This window comes from Trichoplusia ni, chromosome 7, assembly GCF_003590095.1.
Source record: "Trichoplusia ni isolate ovarian cell line Hi5 chromosome 7, tn1, whole genome shotgun sequence".
In the NCBI taxonomy this organism is placed as follows: Eukaryota; Metazoa; Arthropoda; class Insecta; order Lepidoptera; family Noctuidae; genus Trichoplusia; species Trichoplusia ni.
This window is the reverse complement of record NC_039484.1, coordinates 14,279,835-14,304,737: the sequence shown is the minus strand read 5'-3', so window position 1 is coordinate 14,304,737 and position 24,903 is coordinate 14,279,835. Positions and strand designations below refer to the sequence as shown.

At 34.3% G+C, this 24,903-nt stretch overlaps 3 protein-coding genes across 3 annotated transcripts in view; 2 read left to right on the top strand and 1 right to left on the bottom strand.

Moving 5' to 3' along the window:
- Positions 1 to 637: 637 nt before the first annotated feature.
- On the bottom strand, positions 638 to 6,870 carry LOC113495620 (cdc42 homolog). Its single transcript, XM_026874444.1, has 5 exons — positions 6,747 to 6,870; positions 3,734 to 4,024; positions 3,408 to 3,517; positions 2,929 to 3,126; positions 638 to 2,527 (listed from the first exon to the last, which is right to left on the bottom strand). Exons 2-5 carry the CDS (start codon positions 3,909 to 3,911, stop codon positions 2,438 to 2,440), a joined length of 576 nt encoding a protein of 191 aa, XP_026730245.1. The 5' UTR covers positions 3,912 to 4,024; positions 6,747 to 6,870; the 3' UTR covers positions 638 to 2,437.
- Positions 6,871 to 7,300: 430 nt separating this feature from the next.
- LOC113495619 (peroxiredoxin-6) lies at positions 7,301 to 11,377 on the top strand. The gene is made up of 5 exons (XM_026874443.1): positions 7,301 to 7,626; positions 7,831 to 8,006; positions 8,450 to 8,651; positions 10,122 to 10,194; positions 11,098 to 11,377. Exons 1-5 carry the CDS (start codon positions 7,541 to 7,543, stop codon positions 11,230 to 11,232), a joined length of 672 nt encoding a protein of 223 aa, XP_026730244.1. The 5' UTR covers positions 7,301 to 7,540; the 3' UTR covers positions 11,233 to 11,377.
- A 10,774-nt stretch (positions 11,378 to 22,151) lies between these two features.
- LOC113496045 (angiopoietin-related protein 2-like) overlaps positions 22,152 to 24,903 on the top strand; it is an 88,314-nt gene continuing 85,562 nt past the window's right edge. The window contains exon 1 of the mRNA XM_026875109.1: positions 22,152 to 22,544. Coding sequence (XP_026730910.1) covers positions 22,378 to 22,544 — 167 coding nt within the window. The 5' untranslated portion in view covers positions 22,152 to 22,377. The remainder of the gene's footprint in view (positions 22,545 to 24,903) is intronic.

Sequence of the window (24,903 nt, the reverse complement as noted above, 5' to 3'; positions counted from 1 at the left end):
CTAAAATATATCTGCTAACAGTTTTGTTTTCAGAAACATTTTAGTAAAGCGATTAGACAAGCCAGAAAAGGTAAAAAACAACAGAAAAGAGTGCACGACAATTGATCGAATATAAATCGATTATTATTGTGTAAAAACTTCGCAACAACTAGAAACAGGCTAGCCATCAATAAGCAGATTGTAATTAACATTAGGGACAAATTGTTTTCACAGAAAAAGTTGTACAAGTAATACTGTTTGAAATATATATCTCTGCAGATCGCAATTTGAGAAAAAATAACGTCATAAACTTATATCTTTGAAGTAATTGAACCATTATTGTCATTAATATTGTACTTTATAACATTATCGTGCACACAAGTTTCATATTGTTTATCATTAAGAAATAATTAAAGGACTAGCAAAATACATCTTAAGTAACATCATTGTACGATATCCCTTCACTGCACCATATATTTCTCAAGCTGTCAGTAACAGCCTACCACCAGTATAAATTATTGTTCTTTCAATAGTGATGCTTATTCAAATTACAATCAGTCGTCAGTTACATAATACAATGATTTCAGCAAGATTCCAGATTAGCGCGAAAACATGAAATTCTATATTTTCATTTTTGGTATAGTGAATAAAATAAAACTTTATAATTTAATCTCATTATATATTTATTCCATATACACCTATAACTACGTCTTGACACAAAGAACATATAACTGCACTGATAATGCATAATCATACAAAATAATCTTGCTCTTGTAAATACAAAGAACAATAAATAAATATTAATTCAGAAACTTGTTACCTTTTCCAATGCGTAAAAAAGTACACAATAGCTTATATTTATATAAATGTAGTTAAAATTTTGTGAGTGATGTATTTTAATGTAGCCCAATGTCGGTAATATTTAAATTGTATTATATTATTAATTAATTGCACCCATTACATAAATAAATCAATTGTAATATTATATCAATGTCAATCGATATCGCCCTAATTACATAAATAAATCAATCGTAATAACATAGCAATGTCAATAGATATTGCCCTACATTCAAAGTGTAAACAATGCGGCGTTACAGTTCGTAGTGGATGCATCGCGGCATGCGCCGGATGAGCCTTGGCGGCCATTGCAAGCCGTCAGGCATTCGTTCACTGTTACAATATCAGTCCACGTTCGTTTGTGTACACAATGCCCAGCTGGACCATTGAATTAACTTTCTATCATTTTTAATAATGCTTCTAAATGATATCCCATGAAACAGATGTTGATACACTGCGTTTTCGTATACAGAGTACTTTCGGTGGTTATACGGTTTTCAATTACATCTACTAGGCGCAAAGCTATTGGATTCATCGTAACTTTTTAGGTTTTATTAACCCCAAAAATTCCAGTTCACAATAAATGCAAAAATATTTAATGGAATGATGAATTTCTGTAATTATCAGTCCAAGCTCACATTGCATGACTCATATTATTATATAATAATATTTATACTCTGTATAGCATCACAAACTTTCCGATTAATATCGTTATTTGAAATAACGAGTTTCTAGCGATTACAATTTGTCGGCATTCAATTATATTATGCTAATTATAGAAGATATTTGTATATAGATGTTTTAGTAAATTTAAGATGTTTTATACCAAACTTATTGTAAAACTGCAGAACAACATCGAAATAGTATAAAACACAAACGAGGACGGCTGTCCATTGTGACAGGCGTTGCATTAATATAATGATTTTAATAAAAGTCAGTATGTTACCAAGTAATACTTATAAAATACATAGTTTGCACTGTGCTTAGCAAATATTGTGCATGAAGTTGCTTTATAGATTCCAGCTTACACAGCAGACAATCAAGTTACTGGATCATTATGTTAATGATTAAAGTACAAGTTTTGGTTAGTGTTATATTGTTTCTTATCAGTCAAACGATAGAGGGGTCTTTATATAAAAAAAAGAACATGAAATTTAAAATTATTATCCTACTTGATTAGCAATGGATAGTCATTTTCAGTTCCCATCATAACTTGAGAAAGAAAATACAAATAAGAATCTTAACAACTATCTTCTCATGAACCGGCTAGTATGTTATAAGTCATGGTTCAAATACATTCTATTGTGGTGCTATTAGCTTGCTGTTTTATTGTAAAGCATATAAGCAACACAATTTTGCTTCAGCTTCTATATTCAAAAGAACTTCGTTTATTTTCTTAAACCATGCAAGTATAACGCATAATAGTTATAGGTACCAATGACTTAATAATCATTATATCATCATAAATAAAAATTAATTACTTGTTCAAAAACTGTTTCGTTTACAATAATATTATATGGTAAAATACTAAAATGTACGCGTTATGAGGGCCCTGCGGCGTGCCGGTGCACGAGGCGCGCTACGTCACGCGGGTGGGGCGGAGCTCTCGGCCCGGGACACATTACAACACCACACATTTCTTTTTCCTGGCGGGTTCTGGGGGCTCCAGCGCTGCTAGTATGGCCTCATCGAACACATTCTTCAATCCTTTCTGTAAAACATTATGTGCTTTTAGCAAAGATGTAAAGTATTTCATTTTAACATAGCACAACAAAATACAATTACAATAACTATCTGCGTTTTTATTATTTCTGCATATAACTACACAATTAGAAATTCTAGAATCCCATATTTTTAAAACAACTGACCATAATCACAAGTTGAAAGATGCAAATTTTTAGTGAAATAAGACTGAGAAAGTATGGCTGACATCAATTATCTGAATCCATTTATAGGTATAAACAAAACATTGTTCACTAAATAAGAATAAGAAAAATGAAAAATATGAGACTTAGATTATTTATAAGAAGTATGTATTTAGTTAAATACACAGATTACAGGGATAGTTAGATTATTGATGATATTAAACAATGACCATTGTTGAGGACCTACCTGCGTCAGGGCTGAGCATTCAACATATTTGACAGCCTTGAGTTCCTTTGCTAACTTCTCGCCCTGTTCGAGGGAAACAGGTTTCTGTTTAATCTTAGCCAACTTCTCCATGGTAGCAGCATCGTCTCGCAAGTCTATCTGAGTGCCAACAAGGAGAAATGGTGTCTTTTGTTGATGATGAGTTATTTCTGGTACCCACTGAAAGTTGAAAAAATTAGGATCAAGGAGATTATAAATGTTATATAGTATCAACTATATTATTCACATACAATTTGGTGCCTTATTTTATCTCCTGTACTCTAACAAACAAGACTTGGTATTTTTAATATTTGAATTAAATATTTAGTAAAGTTACATAGTATTTTAAACACTACTATCCAGTATCAGTACAAATAAACATTAAATAACATAGCGTAAATTATGAAAAAGTAATTTTACAAAAGGAATTAAAATTAACATTAAACAAAATGATTACTTACTTTTTCCTTGACATTTTCAAAAGAACTGGGGCTTACTACACTGAAGCATACAAGGAAAACATCCGTTTGTGGATAGCTAAGTGGTCGCAACCTGTCATAGTCTTCCTGACCTGAGAGCCAGATAATTAAAATATTAATTAACAAGTATGATGGGCAACAAACATCAATTAATAAATTGTTTCAATTCCAAATAGCAAATAACATTATACTTAATTGCTTATTAACTATTTCGTCAGTCTACAACAGTAGATTATAGCAATGAACAAATTGTTAGGAGCACATTAACATATTAAGCAAATGATAACAATAACTGGTATTATATTCACCTGCAGTATCAAAGAGGCCCAAGGTGTATGGCTCCCCTCCTATCATGACAGTGACAGCATAGTTATCAAACACAGTGGGCACATACTCGGATGGGAACTTGTTAGTTGTGTAGCTTATGAGGAGGCACGTTTTACCGACGGCACCATCGCCTACCACCACACACTTGATTGTCTGCATCTTGACAAATGATTCGCAACTTCACAACAGATATCTATTATGAGAAACTTTTTACTTGCTTTTTCATACACAGTGAAGTGATTCTCTGATCATAGCAACCCTCAAGAGCACACCTGAAACAAAATACACTTTGTTTAACTTACATCAATAAAATGCAATGGATGATGAACAAAATACTTGGTGACATTAAACTAAACAATTGCAGTACTTAGCACGAGATGTAATAAGTGATTAAACATTCGCATATTTTCTTGCAAAGCAAAAAGAATGACAGATGACAAAGTGCCCAACCAACACTTAACTGAGCTCAATACATCTGAATTTGGCCTATTTACATACACAAACCATCGGTCTTCCTATGTGTTTCACTGTCACTGAGGTATAGACATAATGAATTTAATTTGACTGAATTTCAAAGCATATCGTTTATTTAAAAAATGCTTTACAACACATCACTTGTATGAATATTATAATTACTGAACCATTATAAGTTTTGTGACCCTCAAACTAAAATAGGAATACTATTTACACAATAATAAAAAATTGTTTCAGAGAATGGTTTGGTACAGTACTTTAATTAATGTCATTAAAATAAACAACATTTAAACAAGTTATATGTTTTATTTTCCTTAAAACATTATAATTGAATGTAGGAAAATTGTGTAATAACAACTTAGATTAAATTTAATAAATTAGAATATTATATATATAAATATACATGATCTTTTAAAATTTTGTTGAATATATTACTTAATTTAGTAAAATATTACATAATATACCTTGGCATATCTAGAGGAGTGCCTAGCGATCACAGCGTAATTGAAAATAGAGATTCACTAAATAATGTTATGTTTATCTTTCTTTTCAGTCCCCTTCTACTTGATCCTAACTTAAAATAGGAAAAATTCGTGAAAGTTGTGTAGAATTAACCTATGGCAACATTTGCACTCATAATACATAATTGTATAGCATTCTCAAACACAAATTATGTTTTAATATTAATTAATAAGTAGTTATTTAATCATTTAGATAATTGAGGTCATGTAGCAGCATAAAGTATTTTCTTAGTAGTGCTTGATGCAGAGCATGTCTATGTATGTCTAGAATCTATACTAATACATATTAATGAATGTAACAAAATATACAGATATTCTTATTAAGAAAATGAATATCTAAAATTGTGTAAATATCTTGGTATTGCCAAATGTAAAAGTGAATGTTTCGTTCGGCTATATGCAATAAATATGTCAAATCCAAATTTATATACATTAATATTCAAGGTGTTTGTTTGTTTCCAAAGTTTAAAATGGAAAACTTAGTGTAAGAAGAAAAAAGTGTAATTTTTGTTAAATTTTAGAAGCAGCACATGACAACATCAAATCATATGAAATTTTACATAAAAATCAAATTAATTATATACCTAAACAAACTATCAAAGAGCTTATCAGCATAAGTGGAATAGAACCAGCACAGCAAGATAAATGAAAACAGTCAAACATATTTAGCAAGCCCTTAAATAATGTACCAGACCAGTAGGTAGATATGTATTATTTGACTATTTTCACTTAGAAACATAAATCGCAAGGAACTTATAAAGTTAGCAAGAGATCCAAGTCACAACTAACAAAGACTTCTTAAAAAATATGTTTATCTAGCTACTGAAAGACTGATCATAAAACTTAGTTATCTAATACACCTCATGTCAAAGGCTGTGTATAGTTGTTGGTCTTCAGATCACACAATTACAGCTATATCAGTACATATAACAACAGATTATTCCAATCAAACTTTCAGGAATGGGTGTTAACAATAGTGTGTGTAGCATTTGAAATTGTTTTGATTTTTTTTTATAAACATGATGTCATTGGAAAACCCAAACAATACTTACTCTTGAAGAGTAAATACTAAATATGAAACAATGAAGAATCAAATTTTTTAGAAATGTGACCCCAGGTGTTCATTAGTGTCATTTTACACAATCACTCGCAGACATAATGATTGTATGCAAAACAATGAGCATTCGCTTCAGCCACTACCTGCCTTATAGTTTTAAAAGCAATAACCACTGCAATAACATCAATATCAAATAATTGTTTACATTACAAATAGTCATTGTTTTACTGATGTCTATTTCAATTTGGAATGCCAGATTTGTACAATCCCTTGGGTTATTTCAAGATAACTAATGATCTTCCGAATCATTAATGATAAGAATTCAAAGCACAATCAATAATCACATAAAACAACATACTTCAAAAAAAAAATCAATAACAAAAAGTATCTGAACTCAATTTGACACTAATATGCACTTGACTAGCATCTGACTAATCTGTGTAGGCGTGTATGTTGTAGGTGAAGAACTCGCAGAGCAAATAAAACAAAAGCATACCACAATTTACTACATTAGAGAAAATACATTTACACTAAAAGGGGCATTGACCCCTAAAGGGGTCATGTAAATAAAAGAGTGTGGTGATTTTCAGTGTTCCTAAAAACAAAGACGTCTCTCTAGATGCATCGATAGCCCGATATGTTGCCTATGCGCCGCCACTCATTGACATGCCTTCCTGTTCGTTGCCGTCATGACTGTTGTTCTAAATTAATATACACACTTACACTTGCAAATATGCTAAACGTAAATGGTATCATCGGAAATATCTGACGCTTTATTAATCTGCATACCGGTGCAAGTAATTCCATTATTGATAAGTATTTTTTACATAATCACGTCACAATTCCTTTGACGTCCATTTTGTGTTGAGTATAGATCACAAGTTATTCGCTAACATATACAAATAGAGAGATTAATAAGGAATGAAATTGGTTTTTACTCACCTTATATAAATAACACAATTTTAAATCAAAAAAATGAATTGTAACTCTTTAAAAATATGCTGAAAACTACAAAACTGTACGTTGCGGGTTGGGTCATTGACGGTGACGCCATTGATTGGATGAATAGTGTTGTACCCAGTCTTGGGAAATTCCATAAAATACTAAACCATTTCAGCATTTAGTCGATTATGCATATGAGCTTTGTCCATATTTATGGAAGTTTGATATTCATGAAAAAGTTTATTGTTTAGTTGCCCACTAAATAGTATGCAAAAAAAGATGTAGTGTCTGGTGATAACTAGTGTAAAAAAAAGGTTAGCTTGATGGGCTTCTTGTGATGGCCATATTATAATATAATATAATAATATATTATTCGTAATCTGCAGTAAAAAGGATGAATTTATGATTGATGAAGACGATGATTATGAAGCTAGTCTTCAAGAAAACATCGATTCACGATGGCATGATTTACAACACTATGTTATTGGAATGCCATCGAGAAACAATCAACATGCGCCAGACTTTGGCTCTTGTTGCCAATATATTAATTGTATTCTGTGTCGTCGAAACAGTGTTGTGCTGGCTGGCCGGTTTTTGAGACTTGTTCAACTGTCGTGGACAGCTGGCGGGAAATTAAAAAGAAAAATTAAATTCCAAATTTGTATCGCGTTCACAATTTTTTGTTGTGAATTCGTCTTGATTGTTCCACGGGAATATTATAAGGATTTTATTTGGTTATTTGAATTCATTCAACTGTCTCATTTTGAATCTCATAATATTTACTTAACCTGAAAATGCTGTTATTAGGAGATGTTTTTCCGAATTTCACTGCAGATACCACGGCTGGACAGTTAAATCTCCACGATTATCTTGGAACATCGTAAGTCTTTTCGAAGTTACAGTACGCGTTTTATGTTGTTTGCGTTTGTAAAACAAATTTGGCAAATAAGTGTTATGCACCAACGGCATCAACTAAAAAGTTTATTGCAAAAATGATTTCGTTGATTCTCACTGCCGGAAATAAAAAAAATATGTATAATATAGGTATTTTACTGTTTCTTTAGCTCGAAACAATTACTTTCAGATGGGGCATCTTGTTCTCCCACCCATCAGATTTTACCCCAGTATGTACTACAGAGTTGGCTAGAGTGCTTGCACTGCTGCCAGAGTTCAACAAGCGTAACACCAAAGTGATCGGCCTGTCTTGTGACAGCATTTCTTCTCATGTGGAATGGTGTAAGGACATCCAAAGCTATGCAGGTAAATTGGCATTGTATATAAATATGACACAGGTACAATTAGGTAGACACTTAAGTTAGTAACTTAAAAACAAAAGTACAATAAACCAGACGCATGCAACTCTTTAGAATTATTAAAATGCTATAAGGGAAAGAAGAAAATACTCAAAAGAAAAGATTCCTATCACTTTTGAGTATACCAAGTATACCAACCATTGCTAAACCTTGATTTAAATTTTTATAGACATCAGATATGAAAATTTAAATTATATCTTGTAAATGTTCCTGGTGAAAAACAGAGATAAAGATGAATAGACTGCAGAACCTTACGGGGACCCTTATCCATTTGAGTGATACTAAACTGATATATAATGTTAGTCAACATATTTGTAACTAATGAGTGGTTGGGAGAAATAACCCTGCTTCAGTTGCCATTTCAATTTAAACATTTTGTTTTTTTTATAGGTTGCAATGAGGATGAAAAGTTCCCTTATCCAATTATTGAAGATAAGAACAGAGAGATTGCTTCAAAGTTGTGTATGGTGGACAAGGATGAGCTGGACACCACCGGTATGCCGTTGACTGCCCGTGCTGTGTTCATCATAGACCCTACTAAAAAGTTCAGACTGTCATTCCTGTACCCAGCCACTACTGGCAGAAACTTTGAGTAAGTTTTACAGATTTATCATATTTTTTATTTGTAAGAAGACTGTCATAGGACCCTTGTAACGTAACCTTCAAACTGAAATATGTAGCAATACTTTCATTATGTTCAATATTATCAGTAACTTAATGTTATGTCTGCGGTGTGTACAGACTTTGTTGGAGACTGATTCATTAATAAATATTAGTAAAAGTGGATCTAACAATAAATAAATCTCATATAAGCATACCTCAACATAATAGGGAGCTATTATGTTGAGGTATGCTTATATGAGATATGTATTATCATAGCATTTAAATTTATGAAATCTGCAAGATTAGAAATTAATCAAATGATTTAAAAATATAAACTCTTCTCGTAATTCAAAACCTTAACTTTAAATGGGTTATGGTGCCATAAAACAAGTCTTATTTATTCTGGTAAAAATATTATGCTTTACAGGATTTTATTATACATGTAGAATATCACGATTGACCGAGTTTCTAACTACCGCGTGGTAAATAGAGAATTCCAGTTATCGGTGCTACATAACAGTGCGTCGTGCTTATAACTCAACCAATCGTGACAATAAAACTGTTGAAGTGTTTTGAAACAAGATTCCATTGTTTTACGGAAGATTACCCGTGACATGTAACATGTTATCACTACGTTTCTGATAATATTTATCTTTCAAGACGTCTTTCTTTCGACAATAGGATGTACTTCTGTCAACCTAGCATATGTTAACAAAATGACTTGCCGAATAGGAAGAACGAAATGTTTTTAATTTTGGAACTGTATGTATGTTAAACATCTGTACAAATATTGAATTAATATTTCTTATACATCAACTTAGCACGTTTTTATGTTATTAATGAAAAATCGTTTCGAAGCAATTAATATAGTAATTATTTCGGTTTGAATTTTTATCCTAAATTTACAGTTTTTTTTATTAAAAAGTGCCATTAGATTTAGCCTGATAAGCGCCTTGACTGGTTCATCAAACTATTTACTGTTTATGACCTACATTTGTGTTACCAATTAGTAATCAACATAATTACAACTTTTGAAGTTACAAACCTGAGCTGGTATCAGGTATTATCTATTATTGTAAGGGCAATGTACAATGCACTAAATACTTATTTAGCATGGCGATTTGGCGATTGGCCAAATATATACGTAAATAAATACGTCTCTGCTAAAAACGCATGTATCTGTAAACTAGACGTATCTTGGAAGTATATGCAAGATGCTTATCTCAAATAAGAGTAGATTTGATCCAACATCATTAAACCCACTATTTCCTAGTGTTTAATATCTCTAACTTGTGAAGTAAACAGAATGATATTTAAAAAATGTTATTCATTTCAAGCCCTCGCAGGGTACCTGTGCCTCTATTCTTTTTAATTCCACTTATTAAAAAAGTTCCAACTTTCGAGTTAAGTGGCTGTAAGTTATTTCTTTTTATTAATGACACCTTGTTTTAATTTACAGTGAAATCTTGCGCGTATTGGACTCTCTGCAGTTGACTGACAAAGCCAAAGTGGCCACTCCAGTGGATTGGAAGGTGCGTTCCCATCTATCTTTTTTCGTTTACAAGTTTTGTCTCAAAATCTGTGTATGCTCGCGCAATTAAACATCGCGTCTATATTTACACAATCAAAAATTACCAATTTGTTTAAAACATTTTTAATTTATGTTGTTTACGTTAAGCCTAAGGTAGCCACCAATGCTCTTTTTACTCTTTCGCTACGCTTGCTCAAACAAGATTCTATAGAAAATTAACATAATAATCTTCTCTCTATTTTTAATCCTTAAATTGGTTTTCGATTCGACCCCGTCTGCTTGACACCTGGATTGCGAAAAATATACGTTTATATGTTTGCTCTGTAATCGTCCAAGCACTGGAAAACAGATTGCTTGTAACGCCGTTTTCTATTGCCACACGTCTATATGGGCACTCTTTAAAATTAATTTAACGTGCTATCGTTTAACGTGCCCAGTATACACGAAGCGATAGTAAAGATGTCATCACAAAGTGGGATAAGGTATCAGGATCAGGTTTGATCAGACCCCAGAATCCACGGGGAATCACATTCGTTTTCGACCGCATTGGATATAGTAAATTACATTTCGGATTAATAATGACTATCCTGAATTATGGTGATATGTTCATAGACAGACTTATTTTGCAATATAAATATAGCTAGGGGCAATCGTAGTTGTGTATGGTTATGGATAACCGCTTAATTAAATCTAGATCAGGCCTTTAGAAATCACATACTATGTATGTGTAGACTACACATACATATACTGAAGACTAATAGTGCACAACTTAACATACACATAAAATACGTGCAAGACTTTATCCGAGCGTAGTAACTGGCAAAAAGGCAGACCACTGTTCATGGTAATATGTATGTCATGAACGTTTGATTACTCTAAATAAAATATGTATAAAATGTTTCAGGTTGGGGATGACTGCATGGTGCTGCCGACCGTGCCTGAAGATATGATACCTAAAGTGTTTCCCCAAGGCATCACCGTAGTGCCCCTGCCGTCGGGCAAAAACTACCTGCGGAAGACGACTTGCCCGAAAGTCTAGCCTACATGCCGATATTGTGCCTATTGTGTGTTTATATAAAAAGTGATATCTCATATATTTTATTGCTACTTGATAAATTACCCCATGTGCATATTTTATGTAAAGTCTATTGAAAGTTATTTTAATAAATATTATAATTGCTTAATTAACTGTTTTCAATAATAACCAATGTATTCATTATATTTTCGCTTGAATCAACCTGTATCTTGATATATCCTTTCGAAAATTTCTTAGTCAATTCCAAATAGTTAAGTGCTTTATTCTTAATAACTTTTTTTATACAATCGTCAGTTTCGATGCACCTTAACCCAGTTGGCAGCAGATGACTGAAACATATTTTTATCTCGCTTTTCATTGCATCTAATTATAACACACTGAAAACAGCAACGATTTCGTTCAATATACATCAAATTGATTAGATTTAACATCTTTTCAGTACAGAGTTTCTATTTATTCTAGTATGACGACTTTCAGAGTAAAGAGAAACAGTAATTCACCATTACCGAAAGTAGAAGTGCGCGATTTAAAATTGATGAGACACTGTTCGCTACCAGCACCTGTTTGTCATTTTGCTTTTCACAAGGGATGGTGAATACAAGAAAGAATTTAATTTTAATTTGTTCCATTTTTAGTTTTAAATTTTCTTCTTGTCAGGTCAACCGAATAGTCCGAAATAAAACAACTGTAGGTCAATAAAAGGAGCTTGGAAAAAATTGACTATTTGAGATTTGGAAATAGATTTGGGACCATTTTTTCAGCAATTCGCATGATATTATTACATACACCAAATGCACTTTTCACTTTCTATGTACAAAATCTATAAGAAATACTTTTGTTTTACAATGATACATTATTCTTCATAATTTTTTTACCCACAGACAGCTTATTGCGAAAGTCAATACACATTTTTTTTTAAATCTATACTAATGTATAAAGCTGAACAGTTTGTTTGTTTCTTTGTTTGTTTGAGCGCGCTTACCTCAGGAACTACTGGTTCAAATTGAAAAATTCAAAATAAAAATTCAAACAAAGGTCATGGCCCATTTAGTGTGAAAAATATACCTACAGCGTACAGAAATGAAATATGGCGGGTAACTGGCGCATTATTGTGGCTGATGGGGAACATGGTTAGTAACTCGGGTAAGACAGAGACAGCAATATACGTGTTATTTATCTGACCGTAGCAAACTCGTTTGCTTTATGATGAGTGTGATGATCATATTTTTATTTAACAAAACAAGAGCAAAGTAAGTCTGTTTGTTTCATTTTCAAGTCTAAGCCACTGAACCGATTTTGATTAAATTGTATTGTAGAGATATACATATTAGATTTGGAGACCAACATAGTACCTATACTTTTTATCCTAATGTCATGTTGACATGGGATAAAATAATTTACAGATGGGCGAAACCGCTTGTGCAGCTAATTAATATCCAATTTTTAGGGGTCTTCTGAACGATCACTCCATATTTTTTTTTTTACATATAATGAAAAGTAGGTTATACCGGCATTATTTACCACCATTTTCGTGTTTGTACAAAAAGATTTTTGAACCGGGTCGGATTTTGGGCCATGACCTTTTTGTGTTGAATAGACCATTCATTGAGGAAGGTTTTAGGCTATATATCATCACGCTGCGAATAATAGGAGCGAAGATGCAATGATAAATGTGGAAAAAACAGGGCTATAAGTTATATCTGCTAACCACGCGGACAAAGTCGCGAGCAATAGCTAGTTCAAAATATATTTTTGAACCGTTCTTCGTAAATGCTTGTAAACTCTTAAAGGAGTGCCTGGAGTTCACTTAAAGATCACATTGACGGTAGGTAGGTACATATAAAAATAAATAGGTATTTTTTTAAAATATTACTTGCTAAGAATGTTGCAGTAAAAGCTGGTCAGACGCACTCGCAGCCCTAAAGGATCCGTGCGCGGAAGCCAAATAACAAAAATACTCATTAAACTTACAAGTTAGTGTACTTTGCCTTATCCCGATGTTATTTTTATTACAAGGTATTTGCTGGCGACTGCGTACATCACCATCTCATCGTCATCTCAACATCTCACGTAGCATTCACGAATTGCTGTAGAGCATCCAGAACTGGTTTTATGGCGTCGAAGGCGTTCTCGTAGTCCACAAACGTTAAACACAGCTAATTATAATTACTTTTTGTATAATCTGCCGAACCGTATATGTGGTTTACGGTGCTTAAACTTTTTCCTGTATCCTGCCAATTGTTGGCATGGATTTCACGTAAGTCCGCTTCCACCATATCCCGCCAGCGGTACCTGGGGCGACCAACAGGTCTGCGTCCTGTTGGTTGACCCAGATACGCTCTTTTAGCTGCTCGATCCTCCCCCATGCGATGATTCGATTTTGATTCGTGTCAATTCAGGAAAATAAATTAAAAATGGCTTCCTGTCTCAGGAGTAATATGATGGATGGTTTTATCACCCTTTTTGAGTAACCAGACTACCGAAGTGCCACTCTGCGCCTCCGGTATTTGTGCATTGAAGACGAAGTTAAATAACCCCTTCAAGGGCGTCGCCAAGGGGGGGCAGGAAGGGGCAGCTGCCCCCCCCTAGAGATTCTAAAAAACTTGCCAAATATCACGCAACCAAAGTCCTAAGTATTTGACTAGATTCGCTTGAAGTTCAAGCCTTGAACAATCATTCCCATGCGTTGAAACTCGAATGAATTCACCATTCCACTCTTAAGAGCCATTTCACAAAATGATTGCGCTCAAGTTTAGGTAAAAGAGTGCGTCATTGTCTATGTGTGCGTAGCGAATCACACGAATGCAATATAAACAGTGTAACATCAGTAACATGAGAGTCAAGACCGACGAAACAATCTTGAGCCGTTATTGTAATATGTTTTGGTAAAAATTATAGATTATGAAAAATTGAATATTTTATTTAGCGTAATGCGTTTACACATTACGCTAAATAAAATAAACAAAGAAACACTGATAGGTATTATGTAAAATATTTATAGCGAATGATACTTATAAAAAAATGGTTAAATAGAACACGGGGTGGATGTACAATGGGGCCGGTGTTTCCTTGTCGTCTACGTCGGATCAGATACAAAAGTGCTACCCTCTTCCATGCGGTTTAGACAGTTTCTCATTCTAAAATGCTAAAAAAATAACTATTAATTTCCGATATCCGATATCCGGCCTGGAGGAGGATATCACTTCAATGCCGCGCATTGTTGGGAAACAACGTCATCGAAGCAATCACCCAGCAGAAAGCCCTTCAGAATTCTGGAAAAGATCATTAATAATACCATACTTGGACTCCGTTATTACATCGCTTGAAACACGCTTTGCTGAAGAAAATACTCCATCATTTGCTTTATCTAAATTACACCCCGCACAAATGCAAACGATGTCAGTCGAAAATCTCACAGAAACTTGCGAAACTATTGCTCAGTTTTATAATTTACCAAACATAAAAATTGAATTGAATCGAGCTTTGGCAGCAATTCTGGTATAATAAACCAAACTCAACAGATCAAACGGTTGTTGATATCCTAAAAGAAGCAAAAACCTTCTTTCCCGACACGGAAAAAGCGTTAAAAATTTTGATCGCTCTTCCATGCACGACGTGTACGGTAGAGCGATCGTTTAGCAGCCTCAGGAGACTAAAAACCTGGCTAAGAAGCACTATGAGTGAAAATCGCCTCAATGGTTTGGCCATGATGAGTGTGCACCGAAAACTTATACATGGAACTTACAAGATTTTAATAATAAAGTGGTCGAGAAGTTTACAATGAATCCCCGAAAATTATATTTTAATTAACCTAAATAAACAAACAACGACCATTATAATATTAAAATCTGATAATTAAACAAAATACGCTGTACGCTGTACACTTATTCAAATTCAAACTCCTTTTTATTCTATTTTCTAATAAATATTATTATAACTTATTTACAAGTTTTTTATTGCATAGTCAAGAGCTCGTGCTCCTGTAGCTTTACACATTGGACTCTGTACTGTCACAGAATACCTACAATTCATACCTACTTTTCTCATTCATAGAGAATGAGAAAAGTATGAATTGTAGTAAGTAAAGTCAACTTGCCCCCCCCTGCGCCATCGGCTGGCGACGCCCTTGAACCCCTTCCAGTTCTTTGAGGACTTGAGTCGCACCTACTTTGAGCAATTCAGATTCGCGATCATCAGTGTAATGGCGCGTGACCTCTGCTCTATGACCATCATCGCAAGAAACTAATAAAGTAAGACTTTCAAATATATCGATAAAGTCAATCTCCTACTTGGACACATTATCGGGTCTTAGCCAGCTCTCTTGTGGAGCTATTTCTTATAGAATGAGTTTAATAAGAACAGCCCATGAGATTTGAGGAAATCGAGAGCATTTGGCCCAATTGATTTCTCTGTCATTTATTTATTTATTTATATAGGTTTACCAACAGCTTCTGTGTACAGTAATGCTTATGTATTTTGATAATTATGTCTAAGACTTACACAGTCGCCAATTACTGGTTAACCAGCATTCACAAAAGAAGTGATAAGTGCTAAGAATAATCTAAAACTAAATTAACTAGGTTACATGAGCTGTCATAAGTCATAAGGTCCGACTTTTGTTTTGTCGTATTCTGGTACTCCCACTTTGGTATTGACGACTTCAATAACAACGTTGTAATGAGCCTTAGATGAATCCTTGTTAGCCTTATCGATTTCTTCCTACACGGCTTTGGCTATGACATTGCAGAGCTGATCTCCTTCGTGGAAGTAGCCAAAGTTGCCTGACTCCGAGTAATTGTGTCTTCGCTCTTTCTACGCCTTAGCGGGTTAGACAGACGTACAGTTCAGGCTAATGATATTATCACCCAAATTAAACGTAAAATAGCTAGAACGTTGAAAATTGGACACAACGATATTATTATTATATCTGAAGGCAATTTGCCTTAAGGTATAAAGGTACTGTTCTTGAAAACCTCTTAAAAAAAGTATCTATTTAGGAACTTTTAAGTAATTTATAGAATTATCTTTTTAATTAAATACTACGACTTAAAACCCGATAGAACACTGGATAGACGTAAAAGCCTAAAGAGCACGTAATTAAAGTTATATCAAAAGAAGTCCTTCAAACTGCAGATGATTTCTATGAAGCGAGAATAAGGTAAAGTCCAAGTCGCGATACATTGCCGGCGATGACGGCACACTGTTAATATCAGAGCTGCAGGCTTCGTAATGTATTGCGATCGCACGAACGTGTCACAGAGGGTTACGGCCTGTGGGGTGGATCGATATAGCTCTCCGCATCTCATAAAGACCATAGCACATGGTGGTAAACGAGGAACGCGCTTTTTCCACCGTAGATTAACGAAAGCACGTCTAAAGCAAGTCCAAAAATCGTTTGATGCTCTTACAAAGGGCTAAAGAAAGGTTGAGCCCGCAAATTTTTTAAACATACGTAAGGGATGGGCCATCATATGTTGTTGTGTCGCTAATCACAAATAGCTCGCCACAAGTTTTCCTGCGAATGTATGCTTCTACATAGACCTATTTTTATATAGATCATCATCGGCCTAGCCTTTACCCAACCATGTTGGGGTCGGCTACCAGTCCAACCGGTTTCAGCTGAGTACCTGTGTTTTACAAGGAGCGACTGCCTATCTGACCTCCTCAACCCAGTTACCTGGGCAACACGACACCCCTTGGTTAGACTTTTCAAGCTTCTGACTACCTGTAACGACGGTCAAAGATGTAAGAATAACAAGCAGGGATCCACAATTTAACGTGCCTTCCGAAACACGGAGGAACTCGCTATGACAAAGATGGTCACCCATCTACGGACCAACCGCGTCAAGCATAGCTTAACCTGTGATCGAATCACTTATGCGGTTATAGCACAGCCACGAGCTAGATATATATATGTAGATATGATATAGATTTATTTTTATATGGCTATACATAGATATACGATGGATCAAGGATTTGTTAACGCCACGGAAGAGCAGTTTTATAACTTTTTAAAGACAGCCTAACATTTTCGGTTGTAACCCATTGAGTTCATCTCCTTCTCTATGGGAATATCACCCGACTAGAGGCGTTGGATCTGTTATTTAACGTTTTTTAAGCTCAAAAAGCCAACCTCTACCCATCTAGAAAAATCATACTTTGATAAATGCAAGGTAATGCCTTGTTTGTAACTCATTGTAACTAAATTCTGACCAAAACGCGGAAGCTAAGACGCTACAAGTTCCTTTCCAAGGCGTCAAATTACGATTGATTAATTTTTGTTGCTGTAACTGAAATACACGTTGACTCTCTGGGACGTTGTCCAACAACAAAGACGTTTTTATTATTGTGAAACTTCTTTATGACCTTAATTACTTACTATATGCAACTCCACAGAAATTGGTTAAATAGAGTTAAATTTTATCTTATTACTAGGTACTGAGATTGATTGATTTTAAATATTTTAGAAAAATAAATACAAACTACCACACCCAAGCATTATAAAAAGAGATATAATAATGATCTTCCAAAAAAACCATTGTCAACCTCTTTTCCAAAAAATAAAGATGGTGCCTTGACCTCACTCGAAGCACGGGTTTTGCTCATATTCATACTTCTTACTAGATTAGTAAAAGTAAAAAAGAGTGAAGCGTGACGAAATTTTTTTCTCCAACACCGAAGTTTCACTTCAAAAACTTTTTGAAATGGAACGAACCTTTTGCTTTGCATTGACTGCTGATAATTTTTATATAGAGCCTGAAAAGGGACTAGGAGCACAGAACCAGCACCTAATCCAATGAGTGATCAATAAATACTGCATGCGCACATCAAAAGTGAAAGTGGGGTGACGTCACTCTGCGCATTCCTTGCACGTTGCACCGTCCGTCACGGCAAGTGTCCGATCAAATGATTCTTTACCATTATAATAAACATATTTATAAGCATGAAAGAATATGCTGTACATATAATAAAAAGGATTAGTAAATAAATCTTCATTAGTAAATAGTTGCTTTTAGCACTGAAGATCGTGTCAACATTGTCTAGCAAGCAGAAGTTATAAAACGTAACGTATAGAAAGATAACGGAAACGTACGGCTCATAAACTCCATACTCCTCTGATGTCCTAGTAACATAACTTGGTTGCGGGGAGCCTCCTTGCCTAAGAAGATCAACGACAACCATCATCTAACCATTCGTCTTGGAAAAATGGTTTGCGAAACAAAAATAGGAATAGCTGCTTGAGTTAGGTACCAATGCAAAAACTAATGTTAAATGAACTTTTCGAACATTTTCAGGATATGATTGATGCTTTGACAATGATATAAAATGTAAGTAAAATGTGTATGGTAAAAGTGTCCAAGAAGTTCAAGAGAAAAGGCTAACATCCCAGCAGAAATTCACCGTCGCGGGATGGTCTTCACAGACCATGCGGTACTAGGACCGCAGACATGTGGAGAGGCTTATACAGGGCATTTGCAAAGGTCATATTCTGTTACCAGAACTGTTTCAGAAATGTATTTTGACTGCGCGATTGCTGACACGGGGTTCATTTGAAGTTTCTTTAAATTTCGCAACGTCTCTGCAAAAAATAAAAGCCGTTCAAGTGTGATACAGGCTAAGGGAAATAGATTTACGGGTTTCGCTATTTAGAATTAGAATATTCTTTATTGTACACCATGGAATTACAGCAGTGATTCTTAATAAGCGCAAAAAAGTTCAAGATTCATGGTTCACGGTTCACCCTACAGGGTAAATTCGTTTTTAATTTAGTTTCGTGACTCGTTTTATTTTAGGGTGTTTTTCAGTAGCGTCGATTTGCAGAAAAAAAATGTATCTTTTGAATTTGATTGCTTAGAAGTTTTACTTTTCACTGTTTTTCAGCTCGATATTTTCCTCGTCGCATGGAACGATAAATAGATCGTATTTTGTATAAAAGGCGCTTTATTGTTTTTTATGATCGATTTCGCTTGAGGGACAAGCAGTCTTGTAAATAGCTCTAAGAAGTTTGACATAAAAGCTAAAATGTTTCAAAGCTGTAGTTCGTGCGTTGTTTTGTTCAGAGAATAGGCCTCCGTTATGTTGCCTACGGACTGAAAATATGGCTAGGAACGCAGAAAAGGGTGGAGGCTTGGACAAATAATCAATACTGCATTTGCTGCGCATATTGAAATCGAAAGTAATGACTGACGTCACTTTGCGCATTACTTGTCTCATCCGTCACGAGAAGTATTTAATAAAACGTATTTATTTCAAGTATTTAAAAAAAAATCGTTTAATCTTTATTTAACTGTAGGTACATAATAGCAGAAAAAAATCATTAGCGACTTGTCAATCATTTCTGAAATTTCTCTACATTTTTAAAGAAACAAATTATATAAAAGTGGTCTATCATTAATGTTATTCTACATTATAATAGTGGCCAGTGGGGTTATTATAAAGTTCAAGATGTCATGAGACTAATTGATTATTAAAGTGATAGTGATAATATTAAAGAGAGTAATTATTGGAAGTTATTTAGCGATCGTGGTTTTGATAGCGTGAATATTAGGAATACTGCATTGTATTCATTAATTAGATAATTAGTATGCTTGGGATTTTGTGGTGATGGGCGGGCAATTTAAAGAATGATGGTTCGGCTAGGAATGAACGATAATGAGGCGTGGTCGAGTGTATAATTGCATACCCTATCCCGATGTCGGCTATCTTGACACTAGAGCCGCCGACGGATATAATAATATGAAGATGTGCCCCCGTCCATTCATATTATTCATAACCATAACACATTATCTAGTTGGTTCATACAATCCAGATATCCACGACCGCTTAATACATCTTAATAATAAGTCTTTTCTTAATCTGAATGTAACTAAAACCTTAACTTAAACATCCAGCAATAATACTGGCATTTTGGCATTTGCCAACATACCAACACGAATATAAAAATTAAAGGTTTCATGAAGGAGGTTACAACATTTATTACCAATCTTAGCTAAAACCTCCAATTTAAGCAATGCGCCGTCAAACTTATTGCAATAAAATAATATTCGCCCTAATGTAAATGCTATAAGTACTTAAACTGAATAAAAAAAAACAAAGTAAGTACACATACATACAAGATAGCAAAACATGCATTAACAAAAGCTTAGTTTAGACACGGCGTTATTGATAACTTTAACATAATTCAATTGAAATCGTAGCAGACTTTTTTAAGAATTACTTTTGGGATCCGTACCCAAAGGCTAGAAATGGAACCCCTTTTACAGAGGCTCTGCTGTCAGTCCGTCTTTCACCTGTTCACAGGCTGAACCTCAGGAACCATTAAAACCAGATAGTTATTTTTTACAGATGATGACGTATTTTCAATGTTAAACTACTGGAGCATCATCATCTGTAAAAAATAACGGGTGTTGTGGTCTTTTTAGCCGCTAAGTGTTTTACAAAATGTAAAATATGTTTATTGTTTGTTTGTGTGTACCCACTAAACCAACTTTGAAAATTTTACGAAAAAAATAAAGCTTTATGCCTAGCGTTGCCAGGTCGCCAAACCTAATAGCCGGACAGACCAGCCAGTTTGGCCGGATATTTGGTTAAAAAGCCGGACACCCTATATTATTGAGGATTTAGGTGTAAAATCCAGTCTTTTTGATTATTATCATAAATCTTGTTATTTCTATTGCAATAATAAATAAAATCGAATAATAAATCAGTCTTAGATAGGTACTTTATTAATAATCAGTCAAAAGTAAAATAGTCATCAGTGAATATTAAATTCTTGATACTTACACATTTATCAACATATTTGAATTTTTCTTAAATAATAAGAAAGACACAAATTATACTTTTCTTTAAGTTAAAATATAAAACAAACAAAAACATTTTCTCTTTGAGTTGCACAATAAAATTAAATTCTAGATAATTAAACATTTATGATCAAATAAGACATTTTTAACTAAAAAAATAATAATTTCATTGTTTTACTTATCGTAAAAAGCCTAAAAAAAGGCGACAAGACGGACACCGTTTATTTTAGCCGGACATGCAATCAAAAAGCCTAAATATGTCCGGCTTTGTCCGGACGCCTGGCAACGCTGTTTATGCCTATATTAACCAAAACATATAAAATCTTTTTCTGAATTAGTTTAATAGACGCTAACAATTTTAATTCGCACTCATTCGGCCATAACATAGGTAAAGGTTTATTTAATTTGATTATGACATGATTACAGATGAGTATATTGCATGTCGTACCTACGCAACTTATAACTTATATTTTTTAATGATTTTTACCCCAAGACCAAGATTGCGAAATAAAAATTTAATAAACGGTAATATTATAAAACGTCCAAATACAGTAACATTTAATAATTCTATGAACTCAAAGTGTCAAAATAATGTGAATTGTAAAATGTTCTGAACCTTGAATCTTGTAAACTGTTTCCGATAGATGTCGCTAGCAGGCTGTATTAAATGAACATAATATTTTGCTTTTGTTCGAAGTGCATTCCGAAGCTTAAGATTCGTTATTCTGTAATGATTACTTGTCAAAAGAAAGTTCGAACATTGTACTTATCAATTGACTTAGAGGAGTAAGTATAACGTACAATATAATGATGACTTCAAAAGTGCTTAATGTCAAGATTTGATTACATTTGTAATAGTAGACGACCGTCAATTTTAGAAGAGTGAATTACTAAGCAAGTTAATACTCTTTCTCATCTCAATATAAGCCAAAAACAACACGTGCAAATCGATTCTCATTCGTTGAAGTCTTTTATATGGTTGAAGATATATATTTTTTATTAAGCTTTTTTTCAGCTAGCTTCTACCCGAAGTACTTACACTTCGGGTAGAATTTTTTGTTAAGTCCATATTGATTCAGCATTTTCAGCAGAAGTAGCCATAAGTACGACGTTAGAGGCGTGATGGCAGACGAGGGCTGGTCAGCGCGGCCGCGCAGTTGCGGCGGCGCGGCCGCAGGCTCCAGTGAAAGCCCACTTTCATCGGAGTGGGGCAGTACGCCACTACCACGAGAACAACAAAAGTGAACGTCGTTGCGTGCGCGTGCGACGCCGTGAGTCGGCGAGTGACCGCCGTGACAGTACGTTCCGGAGCGTGAGTCGCGCGTCTTGTGCGAACCGTGATCTCGTGATGACCAGGTGGTGGATGGTGGTGCTGCTGGCGAGCGCGGCGGCGGCGGGCGGCCGCCTGCCCCGCACCTCGCCGCCCGCGCCGGCGCCGGCGCCTGCGCCCTCTGCTTTGCCAAGATTGCCTCAAAGGAACCTTACCCTTGCCTCCAGATCTTCAGTAAGAAACAGGTCAGTGACTACCCTCACAACTTCACTATTGAAAAAACTCTTACACTTTACCTATTATGAAATTAACGCCGAAAACACTGACTGAAACGATGATTAAATACCTAGTACGTTATATCGCGTAAGAAGTTTAACGCATATTTTTCTTAACACTGACCACATGAACCTGCATTGGCAAGTTCTTTCATAACAGTTTGAAATAACACGTGAAGTTACAGTAAATCAATGAACAGCCTTTTGTTTTGGTAAATTGGTTAGATCCGCTGAAGGTATTATGTGATAGTCGAGTACTCGACCGTCGTCCCTCGTTTAGCAAGAGTAAGCGCGCAAGCTTTTGTGCACAAAGTTGTCAAGTACGACGACTATAGGTATCGGCGCGGCGTGAACGCGATATCAATGAAATACTACGGCCCAGTTTTGAAATGTTTGGTGATATAATATCGAATAACGCAGAACATTATAATTAATTAAAACGAATCTATTTACTTCGGTATATTGTATGGCATAATACTCATTTGGAGAAAGCCTCACTAATCATATCTACTATTTGTACAGAAGATATTTGTGTTACTTACTTAAGTTACGTTTTTTGCAGACAGTAATGCTACCCAGTGCGTAACTAAATAACTGTCCTGTGTTAAGTAGTCTAGATATTAAAATCAATATTAATTTCATTATCCATTAAGTTCTACATTAAATATTTCGTAACACACTCGTATTACTTTAGATATTAACTTAAATAGGATTAGGTACTACGGGGTACAAACCACCCGGCTATATGGACAAATCGTAATTTTTTTATTTATACATGTATTTATTTATTGAAAATCAAAACTCAGACGAAACTTTGTAACATGACGACACACGACTTGTGTTCTTATTAATATTTTTACGCAACTAACAACCAGACGCAGAAGTTTTTATGTGTGCCTATTGGCAATACTATAGATAACACTTTAAAATCAATACCAAAGTAGATTTATCACTCTGCGGCTGTTTTAACTTACTTAAGGTTCCTCCTACTTAGAAATATGTAAGAATATTGATAAACTCATTTCCCTTTAAAGGGTTAGTAGTCGGTTCTCCCGAATTTAACTCAAACTCTTTAAATAGTGCATTACAAAATTTTGGAGTACCGGATTCGCCCGCTGCTAAATTTTCTCGGGCGAGTCTGTCCCGAAAAAATATTCAAAATTAAAAGTAGTCTTTTTGCCCGATTCAGGTGAGTTACATTTGGGCGAATCGACTACTAAACCTAAAATTTATTTTTAAATGGCTACCTAAACTAAATGTGTCATATTTTCGGGATTCGTGTACATTTATATGTTTCTTTATAAAGTCCTAAACCAATTTTGATACGTACTATTTACATTTCGGTGTTGCCTGTATTCTGATTGCACTGTATGCTTCTGTTGTAAAATAGAGCTAGCTTTTTTGTAATATCTATAGAGTACTGGAGCTTATATATTTCCACTTAATTCTGTTGCTACGTTCCTAGTTTAGACTGAGAATTTTTTTGAAAAAGTTTCAAGCTCAAAATAAGACAACGAATTCGGATTAAAAAGTTCATGTATACATTTACCTTAATAACGAAGACATTTCTTGAATCATAAACTCTTTTAATAAAAAGGAGAGAAGGGTTTTGATTTCGCCTTTGATCACAATCACGTCTAGTCTTAAACCGTCAGGCTGTCAAAAATATGTTTTGCTTTTTGACTGAATAATTAAAGCTCACTGGAAAAATCTTTTTCACTGAAGTTTACTTGAGCGAACCCATAAGATTTGATCAATCTTTATAAACCTAGCCACTTGATAAATCTGGGTAATAAAAAGTCATATCCGATTATTATCACAATTTCTGGTTCTGTATCTAGGGACAAACTAAAAACTTTTAAAAAGATTTACTCAAGTTATATAAAGGTAGATTATAACACAGTTTTACCGTTACTCTTAAAACTTGCACCAGTTGCAGGTAGTCAGAAACTTGAAAATTTATTGTAGGGCTTGCCACTAAAATTAGAATATATATGCAAATCCAACCAAATGAGGTTTTAGTAAAACACTGCCAAAAAGATTATAGGATACTTAGTGTCCTCTAAAAACATATCGCATTAGTATTCTTTCTCGTTATATGAGAAAAATGGGAGAGCACAGCTGCACAGCAAATAGAGACCGGTCTCTTTAATAGTAAAATAAAACAATTTAATAACCGATCTCATAATATAAAAAAAGGAAAATAAAGGAATTCTTTTGAGCCATAAATGATTATTTAAATCTAAATGGTAATGGTAAATGGTTTCTTAAAATGTTATTTTACCGTTAATAAATAATTATCTAAAAATATAGTTGGAAATATTTATTT